The sequence below is a fragment of the Balaenoptera borealis genome (genome assembly GCF_965194805.1).
Source record: "Balaenoptera borealis genome assembly, chromosome: 10".
Classification (NCBI taxonomy): Eukaryota; Metazoa; Chordata; class Mammalia; order Artiodactyla; family Balaenopteridae; genus Balaenoptera; species Balaenoptera borealis.
The window spans coordinates 82185631-82206130 of NC_138874.1; the positions used below are offsets into that span (position 1 = coordinate 82185631).

General features: G+C 40.0%; 2 protein-coding genes across 17 annotated transcripts in view; one reads left to right on the forward strand and one right to left on the reverse strand.

Moving 5' to 3' along the window:
• The window catches only part of LOC309604693 (uncharacterized protein), a 219936-nt gene that overhangs the window by 130365 nt on the left and 69071 nt on the right, over window positions 1-20500 (forward strand). For 10 of the 15 annotated variants that reach the window (XR_014230949.1, XR_014230950.1, XR_014230951.1 and 7 more), the window contains 2 exons: window positions 18117-18153; window positions 19360-19470. The exons of 2 other annotated variants lie outside the window; for them this stretch is intronic. Coding sequence is in view for 4 of the 13 variants with exons in the window: in XM_082339667.1 (XP_082195793.1) it covers window positions 18117-18153; window positions 19360-19403 (81 nt within the window). In the remaining 9 variants the exon portion in view is untranslated. Of the gene's footprint in view, window positions 1-18116; window positions 18154-19359; window positions 19471-19761; window positions 19983-20500 lie in introns of those variants that run through there. 3 more of the 15 variants (XM_082339666.1, XM_082339665.1, XM_082339664.1) reach the window with 3 other exon arrangements.
• The window catches only part of HTR7 (5-hydroxytryptamine receptor 7), a 671904-nt gene continuing 651603 nt past the window's right edge, over window positions 200-20500 (reverse strand). The window contains exons 6-9 of one of the 2 annotated variants that reach the window (XM_082339523.1): window positions 15314-15376; window positions 14829-14922; window positions 3579-4656; window positions 200-2840 (exon numbers count right to left, since the gene is read on the reverse strand). The gene's annotated coding sequence lies outside the window, so the exon portion shown is untranslated. Of the gene's footprint in view, window positions 4657-14828; window positions 14923-15313; window positions 15377-20500 lie in introns of both variants that reach the window. The other variant, XM_082339526.1, reaches the window with a different exon arrangement.

The window sequence follows — 20500 nt, forward strand, 5'->3', positions numbered from 1 at the left end:
CTCTTTATGTTTATTAATATTTTCTTAAGTATTGAGGTGCTCCTAGGTTGATGCATAGATATTTACAGGTGTTATATCTTATTGTTGGATTGATTCCTTTATCATTATGTAATGCACTTATATATGTGTTTTGTTATAGTGTTTGTTTTAAAGTCAACTTTGTCTGATGTTAATTACTGCTACTCCAGCCTTTTAAAAAAAATTTTAGTTTTCATGGAATATCTTTTCCATTATTTCACTTTCAGTCTTGTGTGTGTCATTAGATCTGAAGTGAATCTCAGAGCAGGAGCCACTTTGGAGAGGTGCCAGTGCCAGCCAGGGCTGCCCACTGGGTGGAGGAGGGTGGGAGTCGCTTTGGAGGGGCTGGCTGGGTTGAGTCGGTTATTTCTCAGGGGAACACAAGGTGTCCAGTGTTAGCTAATTTGATGGAGAATGACAGAAATGGCACCTGCCAGTGCAGGACCAGCTAGGTGAAAGAAGAGTTAAAAAAAAAAAAGAAAATGTCACCTGCTAGTGCTTCTGTCTCTGGAAGAATTTCTGCCAGATCACTATCCTTCTATCACACACCCTAAAATTAGTCAGTAAATTTTCTTGCATGGCCCAGGTGCTTGTATGGCTCAGCTGCAGCTTCTGCATTGGGACTTAGAATGAGTGAGTTTGTACAAGAGTCCTTCAAGAGTGCAATCTCAGTTTCCCACAGCCCTCTGGCTCTCCTGGATGTAAGCCCCACTGGTTTTCAAAGCCAGACATTATGGGGGCTCATCTTCCTGGTGCAGGTCCCCCAAGTTGGGGAGCCTTACATGAGGCTTGGACCCCTCATACCTCAGGGGGGACCTCCATGGTTGTGATATCCCTTCTGCTTCTGAATTGCTACAACAGGGGTATGGGTTTTGAATAGACCATGTCTCTGTCCCTCCCACCTGTCTTGATGTGGCCTTTTCTTTATATCCTTAGTTTTAAAAATGTGTTCTGCTGTTCTTCAGGTCATTTTCAGAGATAGATGTTGTAGTTTTGATGTGTTTGTGGGGAGTGGTGAGCTCAGGATCTCCATACTCCACCATCTTGATCTGGATCCTGTCCCTCCTCTTGGCCTCCTCATACTCATTCTTTTTCTTCTTTTATTTTATTGAAGTATAATTGATTTACAATGTTGTATTAATTTCTGAAGTGATTCCATTATACATATGTATATATTCTTTCTCATATTCTTTTCTATTATGGTTTATTACAGGATATTGAAAGTAGTTTCTTGTGCTATACAGTAGGACCTTGTTGTTCATCCATTCCACACATAACAGCTTGCATCTGTCAATCCCAAACTCCCAATCCATCCCTCCTCCACCCCCTCCCCCTTGGAAAGCACAATTCTGTTCTCTATATCTGTGAGTCTGTTTCTGTTTCATAGATAAATTCATTTGTGTCATATTTTAGATTCCACATATAAGTGGTCTCATATGGTATTTCTCTTTCTCTGGCTTACTTCATTTAGTATGATAATCTGTAGGTCTATCCATGTTGCTGTACGTGGCATTATTTCATTCTGTTTCATGGCTGAGTTGTATTCCTGTGTATACATGTACCACCTCTTCTTTATCCATTCCTCTGTCGATGGACATTTAGGTTGTTTCCATGTCTTGGCTATTGTGAATAGTGCTGCTATGAACATAGGGGTGCATTTAACTTTTCGAATTAGAGTTTTGTCTGGATATACGCCCAAGAGTGGGGTTGCTAGATCACATGGTAGCTCCATTTTTAGTTTTTTTAGGAACCTCCATACTGTTTTCCATAGTGACTGTACCAACTTACATTCCCACCAACAGTGTAGGAGGGTTCCCTTTTCTCCACACCCTCTTCAGCATTTGTTATTTGTAGACTTTTTAATGGTGGTACCTCATTGTAGTTTTGATTTGCATCTCTCTAATAATTAGCGCTTATACTCATTCTTAAAGTTTCAGCTTAGACTTCACTTGTACAGGAAGCCTTGCATGATAACCTATATCCAGATCAGATGTTCTTCCTGTGGCTTTGCCAGCAAAGCATTTATGTCATTCTATTGTAATTGCCTGTTGTAATTGTCTATTGTAATTTCTGTCTCCTTCATTAGTTTGTAAGTTCCACAAAGGAAGAAATATTGTCTTTTTTAACTGCAACTACTTTTACAGTGACTAGCACAGTGGTCGGCACAAGGAAGGTATTCAGTAGGCATTTGTAAAATGAATGAGTAAATGAAAGATTGAAATTTCACAGGTAGAAAATTCCAATGACAGTAAAAGCCATGGTGTGTTTATGGTTCTGTGTGGCAGAATAGAGGTGGAGTTGAAAGTCACCAGAATTGAGAAGGCCAAAGACTTGTCTACCTCGTAGGTGTCTGGAGGGATTGAAGTTGTTCAGGATGATAGAGGAGTCATGAGGCACATAGAAAGATCATGAGCCACAGGCAAGGTCTTTAGTGAACATAGTGAGTAGACCATGAGGGTCAACAGATCGGAGATGAGAAAGGGTAAGTGGTGCAATAGCTGGAATCTAAGAGTGTCAAGGAAAGAAGGAATTTTGTACAAACATGAAGGAATATTTTTACACCAGAAACATTTTTCCTGTCCGTACAAAGCTCTCAGATTTTCTTCAAGCCCCAGCTCTAGCATATATTTACTGTCCTTAATAAAGCTTTAATATTGGACCCCTAAGATGAAAGTATGTGGCGAATATTTTCCACTGTTGCCTTTCAGTTTTTCGTTTCCAAGTTCAGACTTCAAGTCTGCCACTCCTTTTATTGAGACTGCCGGTCCGTCATAATGCCTTTGAAAACAATCACAATGCCTCCTACAGCAATTGTTTCCTCCCTGGAGAGAAAAAAACATGTTTTTAATCTTAGCTTTCAAAGTATGCTCTCTCACTGGCTCATTCTTTTTCTTTTAATACTCTTCAAAATCCAAATTTTCTAATGCTTTGTGGCTCACACTGAATCACTTATTTCCAGAGATTTGAATTGCTGCAAGCGGGTCTCTTGGGTCCATCCTAGTGAAATCAATAATAGGCATTTCTACCATGTAACAACGTGCCAGGCAATGTTTTGTATCCCTTTTTATTTAGATCATCCCAGTGAATCTTTATATAATGGTGTCCTTCTCTGCAAGAGGTTTCCCTTTTTTTTTTTTTTTTTTTTTTTTTGCCTTCTTTCTCAACTCCTGTAGCTGGTAGGAAAGGCATGATGGAGAAATCAGTGATGTTAGTTTCTTTCTTTCCCATCTTTCTCACATTCACCTCTCCTTTTCTACTCTTACTTCTCCCATTCCAATTCTTCAGTTGTATCTTGCTGGCCACTTTTAAGAGGCTGACACCGAGGCGCCTGAGAGACTCTCTCACTCTCAACGAGACAGTCTCACTCTGAAGGACTCACAGTGCAGACCTTTGATCTCTGGTCCCATGGAAGAGGCTCCTCCCACCTTGACTCTGCCCCCCCTCACCCCAGGGTTCTGCATGGTTTGAACAGACCCCCACTCTCTGTCATCACTGCCCTCCACTCTCTCATTTCTTGTTCTTCACTTAGGTCTACTGCAATATCCCCAACAGTTACTCACCCTACTGAAGGACATACATTTCCACTCCATGAGACCACAACTTGATTTGGATAATTGAATTTCATCAGATATTGAAGAAGGCCTTTGAAATGATCTCTATGAAGCCATTTTAACTGATTTGAGGCCTCCTAGCAGAGTATAATAAATAAAATGGTGCCATTTAAATTAGTGACATGTGAATATCATATGATATTGATAGAATTTGGTCCTAATTATTTCAGAAGTTTGTCTTCTTTGACCTAGAAGGCAGCTTTAGTAGGAAGCATGAGAAAGGAGAGAGAAATTAAATCAGCCTGGTAACCAGTGTGTGACAGATGTCGTTGATAGATCATGCTTCTGAGTAGAATTTCTTCTCACAAAACCAAACAGGAACCGTGGCAATATAAATGTTGGCCTGTGGCCTGCTTTCTCTTCTTGGTGTTGTAAAAAGGCTGAAGTTGAAAAGAAAAAAACAGAAGTCTGGGGTTTTCTTTAAGCTGATAGTTTTTCTGTCAATACTAGGATACCCTGATAACTACTCCTTGACTTTCCAACTTCTGCCTTTCTAGGTTATTAGAGGAGACCACACAGCCTTTCTCAACTGTATTTCCCTCTTAGAAATTCCTTTAAAAGAAATACTGATTTAGAGCCCTAGGCCTTTGTTTGCTGCTGGTTCTGATGCTTCTCTCCAATATGAGAAGCAGGCAGAGGAAAGGTCAGAAGGACAACTATTCCAGTTCAAGATGAATTGCCATAGAGCATACAGCAAACGCATGCCCACCACCAACTCCAGGGTGAAGATGTGGGCCTTCAGAGGCTGCTTGTGTTCCTACAGTGGGATGGGAGCCAGGGCAGATATCTCTGTGCTTTCTTTGTGCTTTTTATAGTCCATTAGGTAGGTGGAGAATCTACTGCTACACCATTTTAGAAATGAAGTGGAAGCAAAGCATGGCTATGTGTCTGGCTAGAGGACATCAGAAACACATCAGAGATGCAACTGAGACTAGGCCCCAGGTCTTCTGACAACCAACCTGGCTTCTTGCTGTTGGTATAATTTGCCTCTCCCAAGCCTCCATTCTTGGTCAGAAGTCCTATTATTCTGAATGAAAAGAAGAAGCTACATTAAAAAAAATTCTAAGCATGTTGTTTGTTCTCCAATCACTGAGCTGAAGCGTTTATCTAATCTGTACACACAGAGCTTTGACTTCCTTGTGTTTTGCTAGAATCACATTCCAGGGCTTTGTGGTCGATATTATGCAATGCCATTTTGCTGGTTTGTGCTCTGCCAATTTTTTGGAGCAAGCTTAAATATGCAAATATTTAATACTTGATAATAGATTATTCATTTTAGTCATGCTCAATTATTTATTTTTTATGCATGGCCCCCATTACTTGGACAGAGCTTAGTAACAGCCCATCTCACATCTAACAAGAAGACACAGGCAAGGACATAATTCTGATGCAGGTCAACTGCTCTTATGAGTGTCAAGCTGCATGAGGAAAAATCACATTTGAGGCAAGGCCAACTATTTCTAGGGAAAATGCCAGCTGTTATTGCCTGTCTGTTATTCTCTCAGAGGCCATTTCATGGGACAGGAGGAGCAGTGACACTTAGAGGCAGTAGGATATTGCTTGAAATTATGGGTTGAAGGTGAATGGAAAAGAAACCTGTTTGGTCACTTCCACTGATTCCTAAACTGCAGCATTTCCCCATTTGGCCCACTTCTAGCTTTAGGGATAATAAAAAGGGACCTGGAGGGAAAGCAATGAAGTAGAAATGTGCTGGGGTGTTTTATCCTTCTCAGAAGAAAGTAAGTGAAAACAATGCTACTGAATGGAAATAGAAAGGCTGGCTGTCTTTAACTTGTTCATTTTTCCACGTGTCATGACCTTATTGACACAGGACATTTGCATGTTTAAAGGGACTTCACTCTGCCCCTCAGACTTGGATAACTGTTACTCATCATATAGATATCATTTTAAATGTTATTTCTCCCAAGAAGTCTTCCCTGAATACTTCACCTCCATCCTCAACCCCAAAATATGTTATGCACCGCCCAAGTATCGTCTGGTAGAATAAGGTACATTACTTATCAGACCACTTATTTCACTTAATGGGATTACTTGTTTAATTGTATGAAGGTGAAGATCACGGCTATGCTGCTTACTGATGCACAGCCAGCACCTAACTCAATGCTTGGGAGATTGTAGCCACTTAACAAATATTTGTTGAATAAAATAATAAATGAATGAATGAATAACTGATAGGAAGTTGTGATGGGGGTTCAGGCTTTGCTTTGGTATTTAAAGTCCTATTGAAGTTCAGAAAATCTCACCAGACATTGCTCTGTGGCAATGTCTGTTTCTAATTGTGAAAGACAGCAGTATCTTTTCTACTGTGTAGTTGTGGCTAATTGATTGATGAGTTTTGTGAATACAGTGGACAGTGGTGGCTAAAGTATTTGTCCAACAAACTTTCCCTTAATCCTTCTTCTGCTAACCTGCTCTGTCCCTCTTCTCCTCCACTTGCCCCATAACCACCAGAGTAGTGGGAACAGAACCCAGGACTAACCAGCTATGACTTTTCACCAGGATTGAAATTGGAAGAAAGCATATTTTTTTCCTAATGGGTTATCACATCAGAGGATTTGGGTCTGAGACCACTGGTAGCCATCTCGTCTACTGTCTCACAGAGAGTCTATAGATGAAGCCAATCAGGAAGCCAAGTAGAAATTCAGATAGAGCCTAAGATCCTGATTCCTGCACATCTTTCTTCGCTGCCATGACCTTCCCCAGCACACAGTTTCGTTAGGAAGCCAATAAAATACTTTTTCTTTCAGTCAATATGAGTTTGACTTCTGTATCTTGCAACTGAATGAGATCTGCCTAATGTATTGATTAAAGTACATTTATTTTTGGGACAGAGGGAGTCAGCTGAAGTCAGCAGAAAAGGCTGCCACAATCATAGTTTCCATGTTTAAATGGGCTTCTGACTTTTAAAACTCAGTGTCCTGATAAGTAAAGAAGTTGTTACCTAAGGCCAGATTTAAGGGTCATGTTCTGACAACATTTCTGGTATTGGCGACTAAGTACAAGAATCAGATCAGAAATAAATTGGGATTTTAATGTGAATGTGTTAATCTCAGCTAGCCTATACAATATCCCTAATGACGTAGCCCAAGATCAGAACTGCTATCAAAAATTCAGGGATGAGAAACCCAGGATACAGAAAAGCTGATGGTTCTTCTAAGGCTGCAGGGGGTGGTAGAGGTAAAACTTGGACTTGAATCTAGTCTTTTTCTTCTTGGTAACATATGAGACTTTGTAGAGAAGGCTGTCCATTGGGATAAGAAACAAATCATAGAGCATTGGTAAACTGGTGGAGTCTAGGCCACAAACTCAATTGTGACCATATTTTAATAATTTACAAAACAAACTAGAAAGCCAAATCTGTATCACTAGTCAAATTGTGCTAGTAGGGGGGAAAAAAAACCCCAAAAACTGAAAGCTGCCATTTGGAATTTCTTATGTGCTATTCACCAAATCCCAGCCACAGAGGGATAGAAAAATATCACTTTTGAACAACTTGCATTTTCCCTGTTTTAAGTAAAATCCAATACATCATAGGCCCAATGACATTTTAAGAGTTTCAAGTCTGTAGTGGCTGTCATGACATGAATCATTCAGAGGGAGGCCACCGTCCTGAGCAGTGACTCAGAGTAAATAGCTTGAAGAGAGAAAAACATATTTTCTCTCTACTTGGAGCCATTATTCAAATGAAATGAACCTACCCACGTCATGACTACCTTCCAGAACTGGATGGCTTCTATCGTGTCTGCAACAGAAACCTATTCTTAAGGTGAGTTCATCAAATGAAGAGTGGGGACCTTTCAAGGTCAGTCCCTTATCCATCACTAATGAAAACTATGACGCCAGGAAGGTCTTTTCAATTTTCCTTGCCTCAGTTTCTTCATTTGTAAAATGAAAGAGTTAGACCACATAGGCTTAGAGGTCCTCCTGGTTCTAAGAATGGTTGATTTCTGGTCATCTTACTCCAGTACTGGTGATGTTATTGCTTCCAGGTATTTTCTTACCCATTGAGAAAAGCTAATGCGTGGAGTAAGGGACACCTCAGAGCACAGCAGGTGCTGAGGAGTTCTTCCTGGTTCAACTACCACTGTGGCCAAGAGAGGTAGAAGATACAGAGTTATCACTTGGGTGGTAAATACTTTAATTTGCACGAGGATGTTTCTGTACCTTAGAGGGAGTCACTAGGTTCTTACTTACCTAGTGTCTTACCAGGAAACCTCCTTTGTCATGGCAAAGGAAAGCACAGTAGCCAGTAGTTCCATTGCACTTTTGTGTGCTTTGCTATTATGATTCCTGGATTTCGACGTTGCCCCTTACCTCAAGATGAGGAGAAATGGGGAAGGCAGAGAGGATAGAACTGTTTTATCTGTGGCAGGAATGAGGTGGAGCAGTCACCTGTCTGAGGGATAAGGTTTGTTTCTAACTGCTAGTTGGATGATAAATTGGATGATAGCAGAGAATTTTTCTTTAGATTCAGGCACTCATTACCTGTCCTTCCAGGTGTGCTTAAAGCATCGTTTTGCTTAGGCCAATGTAGCTCCTTGACGGAAGCTTTCATTTATTAATGGATAACTTTTTCCTTAGGGTCAAATTTTTCTGGCAGTGGGGGTTCTATTTCAAATGCCCACTTTTTCAACCAGTAACATTCAAATGCTTTAAAGATTTAAATTATTCTATCAGGTGTATACTCATAATACTAATTCTCTTATAACCTAATTAAACCCATTGAATTTGAAGGGTCATACAATGCTTGCCAATACACAATTCAAGCCATTGTTTCATAATAACTTGTTTAAAACTGCAGGGCCCAGGAGCGCAGTGGCCTCCTGAAACCATCCCAGTATTTCCTATCAGGGACATGCTTGTCCTCACAGGGGATTTATCAGGGTTGCCCAGCACAGACAGTTTGGGATGCTTTCAGTGGTCCTAGAATGGGATGCTTTCAGTGGTCCTCGGATAGGATGCAGCAAATGCTAACAGAATCATGGTTTGTACAATATCTGGCATGGGGGAGAGTCAGGAGTGGGCATAGTGGCTTCTAGTGCTGTATTTCTAAAAAAAAAATTGTGGTAAAGTATACATAACAACCGTTACCATTTGAACCATTTTTAAGTGTACAACTTGGTGGCATTAAATACTTCACAAAATTATGTAACTATCACCAGTGTCCATTTCCAGAACTTTCTAATCATCCCATATGGACACTCTGTACCCATTAAACAATATCTCTATTCCCTCCTCTCCCAGGCCCTAGTACCCTCTATTCTACTTTCTGTTTCTCTGAATTTGCCTATTTTAATTACCACATATAAGTGGAATCATGCAATATTTGTCCTTTTGTGTCTGGCTTATTTCACTTAGTATGTTCTCAAGGTTCAGCCATGTCATAGTATGTGTCAGAATTTCATTTCTTTTTATGGCTAAATAATATTCCATTATATGATATGCTACCGTTTGTTTATCCATTCACCTGTTGATGGACAGTTGGGTCGTTGCCTTTTTCTGTTGTGAATAATGTTGCTATAAATATTGGTGTACAAGTATCTTTTAAGTCCTTGCTTTCAATTCTTCTGGGTATATATCCAGAAGTGGAATTGCTGGATCATACAGTCATTCTATGTTTAACTTTTTGAGGGAATATAAAACTATTTTCCATGAAGGTTGCACCATTTTATATTACTGTCAGATGTGCATGAGGGTTCCAATTTTTCCACATCCTTGCCAACACTTGTTATTTTCTGGGTTTTTTTGTTTTTGATACTAGCCATGCTAATTGTATGAAGTGGTATCTCATTGTGGTAGTGCTGTATATTCGATAGAGCAAAGGGAAGCAAGGAATAGGAAGGGTACTTTTGCTTGGAAATTTAGCCATTGACTATATCCCAGAAGAGGCAAGTTCTACATTGCAGTTATGAGGTCCATCTAAAGCAAGTTACTTGGAGAGTTCTCAAGATGGCAGAGTGGGAAGATCCTGAGCTCACTTCCTCTCACAGGCACTCCAAACTTACAACTATTTACAGAGAATCTATTGATGAGAAAGACTGGAAGTTACCAGAAAAGACCTTCTACAAATGAAGCTATAAACAAGGAACCACAACAAGACAGGCTGGAGTGGCAGAGCCGCAGTATAGTCAAGGTCCATACCCCTAGGTGGGCAACCCACAAATGGGAGAATAACTACAATTGCAGAAGTTCTCCCCAAGGAGCGAGGGGTCTGAGCCCCACGCCGTGCTCCCCAGCCTGGGGTTCCTGCACCAGCCGGCAGAGCTCCCAGAACGTTTGGCTTTGGTGGCCAATGAGGCTTACTTTCGGGAGGCCCAGAGAGCTGTGGGAAATAGAGACTCCACTCTTAAATGGCTCACAAAATATCACATGCTCTGGGACCCAGGGCAGAAGCAGTGATTTGAAAGGAGCCTGGGTCAGACCCACCTGCTGATCTTGAGCATCTCCCAGAGAGGCAGGAGGCAAGTGGGACTCACCCTGGGGACATAGACACTGGTGGCAGCCCTTTTTGAGTGCTCTTCTAACAGGAGGACACTGGTGCTAACAACCACCATTTTGGAATCCTCCCTCTAGCTTATTAGCCTCAGGACCCAGACCCACCCCTGCCCACCAGGCTGTAGGCAGCAGTACTGGGACACCTCAGTCCAAGCAACAATCAATGTTTGCAGATGACATCATACTATACATAGAAAATCCTAAAAATGCTACCAAAAACTACTAGAGCTCATCAATGACTACTAGAGCTCATCAATGAATTCAGTTAAGTTGCAGGATATAAAATTAATATACAGAAGTCCATTGTATCTCTTTACACTAATAATGAACTACCAGGAAGAGAAATTAAGGAAACAATCCCATTTATAATCACATCGAAAAGAATAAAATGCCTATGAATAAATCTAACTAAGGAGGTAAAAGACCTGTACTTGGAAAACTATAAAACTATAAGACACTGATGAAAGAAATTGAAGTGACACAAACAGATGGAGAGATATACTGTGTTCATGGATTGGAAGAATTAATATTTTTAAAATGACCATACTACCCAAGGCAGTCTACAGAGTCAATGCAGTATCTATCAAAATACCAATGACATTTTTCACAGAACTAGAACAAATAATTTTAAAATTTGTATGGAAACACAGAAGACTCTGAATAGCCAAAACAGTCTTGAGAAAGAAGAACAGAGCCAGAGGTATCATGTTCCCAGACTTCAGAGTATACTAAAAAAAACTATAGTAATCAAAACCCTATGGTACTGGCACAAAAATAGACACATAGATCAGTGGAATAGAATAGAAGGCCCAGAAATAAGCCAATGCAATTGTGACAAAGGAAGCAAGAATATACAATGGAGAAAAGACAGTCTCTTTAATCAGTGATGTTGGAAGAACTGGACAGCTACATGTAAAAGAATGAAATTAGAACAATTTCTTATACCATATATAAAAATAAACTCAAAATGGAGTAAATACATTTTAGACTGGAAACCATAAAAATCCTAGAGTAAAATATAGGCAGAACACTCTGACATAAGTCACAGCAGTAATTTTTTGGAACTGCCTCCTAAGGCAAGGAAACAAAAGCAAAAATAAACAAGTGGGACCTAATTAAACGTAAAAGCTTTTGCACAGCAAAGGAAACCATGGACAAAATGAAAAGACAACCTACTGAATGGGAGAAAATACTTGCAAATGACATAACAGATTAGGGGTTAATATGCAAAATATATAAAAAGCTCATATAACTCAATATGAAAAATAGAAACAATCTGATTAAAAAATGGGTTGAAGACCTGAATAGACATTTTTCCAAAGAAGACATACAGATGGCCAATATGCACATGAAAAGGTGCTCAGCATCGCCAATTATCAGAGAAAGGCAAATCAAAACCACCATGAGATATGCACCTTGCACCTGCAGAATGACTTATCATCAAAAAGACCACAAATAACAAATGTTGGTGAGGATGTGAAGAAAAAGGAACCCTCGTACACTGGGAAAGAAATTAGGTGCAGCCATTACAGAAAACAGCATGGAGGTTCCTCAAAAAACTAAAAATAGAACTACCCTATGATCCAGCAATTCCACTCCTAGGTGTATACCCAAAGAAAATAAAAACAATAATTCAGAAAGATACATGCATCCCAATGTTCATAGCAGTGTTATTTACAATAGCCAAGATATGGAAGCAACCTAAGTACCCATCAACAGATAACTGGATAAAGAAGATGTGTATACATATGCAGTGGAATACTACATGGCCATAAAAAGTGAAATTTTGCCATTTGCAACAACATGGATGGACCTGGAGGGTATTATGCTTGGTGAAATAAGTCAGACAGAGAAAGACAAATACTGGATTTTATCATTTAATATGTGGAATCTAAAAAATAAAGCAAATGAATGAATATATCAAAACAGAAACAGACTCACAGAGAACAAACTAGTGGTTACCAGTGGAGAGAAAGAAGTGGGGATGAGCAAGATAGTGGTAGAGGATTAAGAGGTACAAACTACTATGTATAAAATAAATAAGCTACAAGGATATACTATACAGCACAGGGAATATAGCCAATATTTTAGACTATTATCTATAAAAACTTTGAATCACTATGTTGTATACCTGAAACTATTATATTGTGAATCAACTATACTGCAAAAAAAAAAAAAAAACAGTTAAGAAAAATGAAGTTACTTAATTGCTGACCCACTTTTCTTCCCCAGTACCTGTGATCATGAAGCTCAAAGTAAATAAATCACCTAGGAAATGCCGCCTGCACCAGCCTAAGTTCAGAGCACATGCTGAATGGTGGGCCATGTTTCTTGCTGATTTACTTGCCTTTGATAGTTTATAGATATGGCACAATTTGGTTACGACCGAAGTATAATAGACTACATTTTTTTAAAAGATAAACATTACAGTTCCTAACTAAAACCTGTTACTTTAAAACACATTCCGTTCAAAATACTGGCCACTTTACTTTTTGAAACTATGAGTTTCTCAAGCTAATATTTTAGATGAAGGGCCTGTGGGATTTAGCCACTGCTGTTCTATGGGGATAATAGTCACTTCATACAGGATTCTATCAGGAATAATATAGAATTATTTGTCATTTTTATTGACCTTCAGTCAGCTTTTGGTTGTGAACAAAAAATTGATTAAATCAATTCAAAATACCTTTCTCTCTCTCCCCCCCCCCCCAATGCTCACCTACTGATGCTTGTAAAGAATCTGAAAATAATATTCCACAAGACTCCAAGTGAGTAGGGGTGCCCCTTAATCAAATAGGCAAGCTTTTTCAGTGAGACAAAGCAAGGCTATGTCCTGACTTCCCTTCATTTTAATTAGTTTCTTATCATCTGATAACACACTGGGATGAACATTCTTTTATGTAAGGCTGCTGTGTTTTCAATATTGTGATCTAGGAGAGATCTTAGTAGACAACCTAACATGCCATCTAATTATTACAGAAGAGAAAAACTACAGATTGTGTATCCTAAAAGGAAAACTATTTTGCAGAGAATTACTTTTTAATTAATTCATATTTAATAATTTCGCATAGCAAGTCACCTCAGTGCTCTTGGTCCATGTTTCTCATGTAAGAAATAGCAGGAAATAACATTTCTCAAAATTAGGCATTCCGTGAATGACATTTTAAAATGGTGGTGCAGTCATTTGGCTGTGGAATATTCTGGCTTAAGCAATTTTGGCCATTCTATTTAGAGCCTTCTGGAATGTAGATTGCTTTTTAGTCTGTGAGGTTAAGGTAGAGGGATGCAGATATAAAGATGAATACAAACTCAACTTTCTTCCCACATATTGCCTGAATCCCCTCGCAGAATGGAGGTGAGATGTATATCCTTGTTAGACTTCTCAAATTTCACAAAAGAATGTCAACTGATCCTCTAACTCAGCTGCAAGTTTAAAGTGCCCAAGCCAGGTAATTGTCAAGGATTACAAATCTGAATTCTCTTGAGCTCTATTCAAACACTTAGTCAAGAGAAAAATATTTGTAGAGAAGCTTGTAGGATAGACAATCTATTAAGTCCTCCAAATGAGTGCTTCTCAATTTCTCTTTAACAAGGGAGATAATAAAATTAGTATTTATTAAAAACAACGTTGCTCTTTGACACCTGGTACGGCACTTGCACTGACCAGTCGGGATGGATGTTGGCTGTAAAGGACTGTACTATACGGGCTGTGTCTTTGAAGATGGAGTTTGTTTGCGTATTGTGAAGTCATGTGGAGCCCCTCACCCACCATTTCCACATGATAATAATTTTACTTCTAGTGTCTATTGTCAAGTAGAGAATGAGAAAACAAGCCTCCACGAATTCTGTACCAAATTTAAGTGTATTTTACAATAATAATAATAATATCTATACATATTTGAACATTGTTCATATATCAGTGAGTGAGACAATTATTTATGGCATAAATATATGGGCACTACCTTTGCAAAAACTTTAAGTTTCCCCAGGAATTTGTTGTGCAGAAGCTAGAAGTCACAGAGTAACCTAAGTAAATTATGCTGTGCGATCACCAGATGAAAAACAAAAACATCTCTTGGAGGGGGCTGAGGGCCTGGTTTGTTATGCCACACAATGCCAGACCCCTTCAGTGAAATTTTTCACTTTATTTATGAAAAACTATTGCTTTTCTTCTTGGCAAATAGTTTGATTTTATCTTTGGGAAGCAGAATCATATGATGGACAAAAAAATTTAACCGTTAGAAAATTTGGAGGCAAATGTGCCACTTTCCTATAACGGGCAAATAGTGCTTCATGAAAGGTACTTTATATCAGCCTCATTTCATTACTATTGTATTCCTGTGCTTTATCGTCATCATCTATCTCTAATTTCTTATCTTGACATATATGTCTTTGAAAGATAATGTAAATCTTTTTCGGAATATAGCTGGATATCAATAAACAACTGGCTGCTGTCTGTAGGGTGGCAAGTCGACACAAGCAAAAGGACAGAGGTATGTATTTGTTGATTCCTTGTGTAAGCTCTCTGGCCATTTGAATATTATGTCAAGATTTCTCTGCAAATCCTGTAAGCCCCTGCTTCCCTTACAAGGTGGATAGGGGCGGTATAGCTGGGAAGATCACTGGAGTGAGAGGAAATTCTGGGCTTTAATTGTTAGCTTTGGTGTCAACTAACAGTATTACCTTGATCAGGGCTTTGGGGCATTTGTTCTTTTAAAAGTCAAGTGTTGATCAGTTCAGAAATCAGAGCTCAGTGCTTTCAGGGGTCCAAGGAACTCTGTAAGACAAAGGCAGAGGTGGGTACTTCGGGGAATGGAGAGCCCCTGCCCCACCTGAGGCATACCAACCTTTTCAATACTCTGTGCCAGCTGAGCAGTGGGGGTCAGATTTGCCCAGAGGCTGTCAGGTGTTTTGTTTTTCTTTGTATAACCCCTGGTCCCAGTGATCCTGCAGGGTCCCGCGGTTCTGTCATTCCGTGGTGATAATTCCATTGTTAGCACAGACCATCTCTTTCAGGCTAGGCAAGTGTGAAGAACGAAGTGACAGCCAGAGTGGGGATCGCAGGCAGGGAGACAGGAGAAACCTTTTAAGAATTCATTGACAGCCTCCGGCACCAGGGCAGAGCTGCCGCTGCTTGGGGAATGGCAGGCAGTAGCTCACAGACCTACCTGACTGGCTGGTGGGAGGGGCGGGCTGTCCTCGCCGAGCTTGACTTTGGACTGACCGTGAACCTAAGAAGCAGAATCACAAATAGTGACAGGCGGTAATAAATAACTCTTGCCCAGCTTCCCTTTCTTCCCTCCCCTAGACCCTTAGGCGTTCAGCCTACTTTCTGCTCCTTTTAACAGCTTTCTCATTATATTCTACCCATCACTCAAGTGCAGTTCAATTGCCAGTTTCTCCTCGAAGCCCTCCTGTCTGTGCAGTTGGAATTCTCTGTGCTCTGTGTTTGGTTTGGATTTCACTGGGTGCAGACTGCATTCTACCAGGCACTGGTATTATTATACATAGTCTGTTTTCCCCTGCTGGAACGTAAACTGCTTGGGAGGAGGGATCACTTTCTCCCTGCTTTTCTGTCTCCCTCTCGGTGCCTAGAACGGTGTCTTGTCAATCAGGTGTTCAGGAAATCAGGTAAAAAAGCCTAGGCTCTGTGTCCAGAAACACAGACACAGTCTGGGCTGCTGGACCCATTAGCTATGTGACTTTGGATGAATTAGCAACCTCTCCAAATTTCAGAGTTTATTATTAGTTGTTTGTTTTTAGGATTATATAAACTCGCACACAGTTCTCAGCATAATAATACCTGTTGCCTGGATCAATGTTTGTTAAATGTTAAGAACTATGTTGCTTCTTGTTGCATTCTATGCCCACTGTAGCCAGTCCCTTTCTTCATTATCTGAAAAATGAGTTTATGCGTGTTGATGAAAAATGGGGCTTTGTGAATGATGGCTTTATGATGGACCAGAAATGTACTGACAAAAATTGGAAAACAAGGATTTGGCATCTTAGATTTCGAGGAATAGGGAGAAAAGGTGACTGACTGCTATTGGAAAGCAGAAATTGCAAACTAATTATGAAGAGAAGGCCTGAGGTAAACAGAGTAAATTTAATTAAGATGAGCAGTTGGACGGGCTGTCCAGAATGACAAGTGTTTTTTCAAAAAAAAAAAAAAAAAAAAAGAGGAAAGAGTCAGAAGAAAAAATGAGGTAAAAAGTGAGAAAAATTCAAAGAGAAAATCTCCCTGTGGAATCTGTCCTAGGACTAGGGTGCATAGCTGCGGTGGAGAGGGACCAGGAATTCCTGTTGGATGGAATCCTGTTGGATGTATGGATACCTGAGGGTTGAGCAACCCACTTAGCGGCCTAAAGCTGTGCCTGGGACAGGAGACTCACAGCAGATCTCACCAGAAAGGACCAGGCATCCTCAAAGCTCAGGGAAGACGGGTCCTATCTTCTCTGGGAGTGAAATAGCCTCAAACTGAAAAGTCCTGCTCACCTGTAAAAACATGCTAAGCACAAGTTGGTGACAGCTATGGACTAGTAATCTCCCTCTTTCCCTAGAGCCAGGAATTTCAAAATTCCTTGTAATTTTGCAAGTTGATCTTCATTTCTAAAGCACCTGTGAAATGAGTGAACTAAGGTTGCAATAATGGAAGGATTTGGGAGTGGATGAAGTTTCATATGAAGCCAAATAATTAGAGGTTGCTGGCTGAGCATGGAATTAAACGATTATATTTCATTACTTCTAAGATACATATATTATCACATTTTAATATCTCCAAAATTATGATATGTATTAGACAATGGTGTCTTATTATCATGCTGGCCAGGCAGCAGTCGAGATGTGGCTTGTTAAAATCTGCATACACATAAAGTCAAAAGTGCCAGCATCAAAACTTGCATAATGGGTGCATGTGTCTTTTTGAATTAGGGTTTTCTCAGGGTATATGCCCAGTAGTGGGATTGTTGGGTCATATGGGAGTTCTATTTTTAGTTTTTTAAGGAACCTCCGTACTGTTCTCCATAGTGGCTGTATCAATTTACATTCCCACTAACAGTGCAAGAGGGTTCCCTTTTCAACATACCGGTATATTAATGGACATATGTGGAATCTAGAAAAATGGTACAGATGAACCTGTTTACAGGGCAGGAATAGAGACACAGATGTAGAGAATGGACATGTGGACATGGTGGAGAGAGGAGGGTGGGATGAATTGGGAGATTGGGATTGACATATGTGCCCTGCCATGTGTAAAACAGATAGCTAGTGGGAACCTGCTGTATAGCACAGGGAGCTCAGCTTGGTGGTTTGTGGTGACCTAGATGGGTGGGGTGGGGGAGTGAAGGAGGTCCAAGAGGGAGGGAATATATGTATACATATAGCTGATTCACTTTGTTGTACAGCAGAAACTAACAACATTGTAAAGCAACTATATCCCAATTAAAAATACCAAAAAACTTGCAAAATAGGTTAGCACCTTGGGAGAAAATCTGGAGACAAATGTGAATAACTGTTTTAAGAAATGTGAACTCGCCATGACATTGATGGCACAGGGGGTGGAAAAGAACATGAGTGGCTCTTACACAGAAAGTGCTTAGGAAGAATCAGGCTTGCATTGTGAAGAAATCTCAAAAAGAGTTTTTATTTCACTTATATTTTTCAATTTATGTGGGTAGAAGATAAAAATGCCTAAATCAGTTTCTATCAGCTAAGACTCAACAAGAGGCTATTTACACATGCGGTAGGGAAACACAGGGGTAGTGGAATAGTACTGTGACCTGGGAATGGTAACAGCAAAGCCTTTGCCACCACTGGGCAAAGGGCTGGGGTGCAAACTAGAGGCCAGAGTGAGAGAGTTGTGAGACAGGGCTTAGGAGGAGGGGTACAAGCAGCACAAGTGACCCTGCAGGGAGAGAGTTGGGGGAATAAACATCCCCACCTCTCTCTCCCTCATTCTCTGATCTCTTGCAGGGGCTCCCCATTGGTCAAACCCAGTTGGAAGTCGGAGGTAAGAGGATCCATTTACGTAACCTACCAATTTTCAAGCTTTTTGGTCTCAGAACTCCACTACACTCTTAAAAATTATTGAGAACTTCTGTTTATGTAGCTTATATCCATTGATACTTACCATATTAGAAATGAAAGCTAAGAAACTAAAAAAAATTATTAATTCAATTAAAAAATAATAAACCCATTGTATGTTAATGTAAGAAACATTTCAATGAAAAACAGCTCCTTGTTTCAAAAACTAGTGAGTATGTGGCATTGTTTTACATTTTGGAGAAATGCTAATGTTTGGCTTCATGGAGGACAGCTGGATTTTCATATTGATTTCTGCATTCAAAATGTGGTGACATATTATTTTGATTGAAGTGTATGAAGAAGGTATAGCCTCATACCTACATGCAGTTAGAAAAGGGATCTTTTAAGTATCTTTTCCAAAAATCATGTATAGTCTACTTTAATAATGCACCAAAGCTCAGCAAGTAGTTTCTTAAAGGTTAGTGAAATGTGGAATCTGAAATTATAACAATGAACTTTTTGTATTTGGTTACATTAAAATCCATTGGTCTGTATTACACTTTGAATGTACCTTTTACCCATGCATGATTTTGTAGTTTTATGCTTTGGTCCTTGGTCGTTTGGAAAATATTGGTTTAGTGAATTAGGCAGATCTACTACATATTGACACATTTGAATATACAATATCAAAAAAAATAACATTTGTTAACATCACCACCAATCTCATCTGAAAAATCTCTAAACTTTGGGAAATTGTCAATCTCACTGTGGCAGATATGTTTCAAAAATTCTAATATTTGCTTAAAAGCTCAAGTTTTATCATTGGCAACAAATATGTCTTTCTCAAAATGACAGACTCACTTGTGTTATTTTCAAGAAAATACCTGCCAAAAGCCAATTCTGAATAACTACAGTTTATCTGTTAGTCTTATTTCCAAATGGTGTTCCATGAGAAAAGCAGATATTCAGCCTGCAGTTGAAACAATCCTGTTGATACTTTTCTTGGAAATAACCATCATGCTTTGATATATCACAAAAGTATGCTTTATGCATACTCCCATTTCATTACATGGAATATTAAAAAGACATGGACGCAAAAGATGTGAGACTGAATGAAATTAATACTGTTTTTTTGCTGTTTTGTCACGGGCATTCTTAAATGAAACTGGCATTTCTTAAAAAATTGGGATAGTGAAGAACACAGTGACTACCAGCCGGTTGGTGCCACTGCCTTGATTCCTGCTAAGGCTCCAGAAGTTTTATCCACCTTTGATTTTTGCACCATCAATTCAAATTGAAAAAGGCAAGTACCGTCTTAGTTTTCTTATAAAAATATTTCTGACCTGTGTACCTCCTGAAAAAGTCTTGAGGAAACCCAGGGGTTTGGGGACTATACTTTGAGAACTGCTGAGGTAGCCTATCCAGATCATTCCCCTGGGTCAGAAGGCAGCATGGAGAAAGGTGAGGAGTAGATTTTGGAGTGGTGGTGGGCAACAGGAAGATATACAAAATAAAGCCTTAATCAGCACTCTGCTTTAGTATAAAATAAAAAACAAAGCTCAATTATAAGACTACTTAATCTTTGGTTCCTAAGAGCTTGCAGTTTAGGAGAAGGGATAAGTCAAGTGTACAGGTAACAACAGAAACTCAACAGTGGATGGGATCAAGATGGCAACGTAGGAGGATGTGGACCTTACCTCCCCCCAACAAACACATCAAAAATCAATCCACAAGTGGAACAATTTTCACAGAAAATCAGCTGGAAACTGGCAGAAGATCTCTTATACAACCAAAGCTGCAAGAAAGACACCCCCCCACCATGTATCCAAAAAAAAAAAAAAAAAAGGCTTCAGGATGGGACTGGCATCCCTAGCAGGGATCTGTGAAGGAGGGGAGGGTCCCCACAGGCAGGCCCTCATCCTGGGAAGCCTCCCTGTAGCCTGGGACAGATAGAGGGGTTGTAGGAGCCTGGACTCTGTCCACAAGGAGTGCCTGTGTACTAGCTTGCTAGCAATCAGGGTACAGAGAGACCAGTGCTGATGGCTGCCACCTAGCCCAAAACATGAGCCCTGTGGGGCTGCTAATACACACAGCACCTACGTGCTGAAAATTGGGCAGACAAACCCTGTGGTCGGGGCTGAACCTTAGAGCCCATTGTCAAGGTGCCTAGAGCAGGGCACGGCTCCTGAGGTGGCAGACTTTGTTAGCATGCACATGGCTGGGGCAGGGCTGACATCTGAGCCCATTATCAGCACTCACAGACTTGGGGCAGAGGGGAGATCTGAGGGTGGGTCCAGCACCTGTGGACTTTGTTGGCATGTACACCAGGTAGT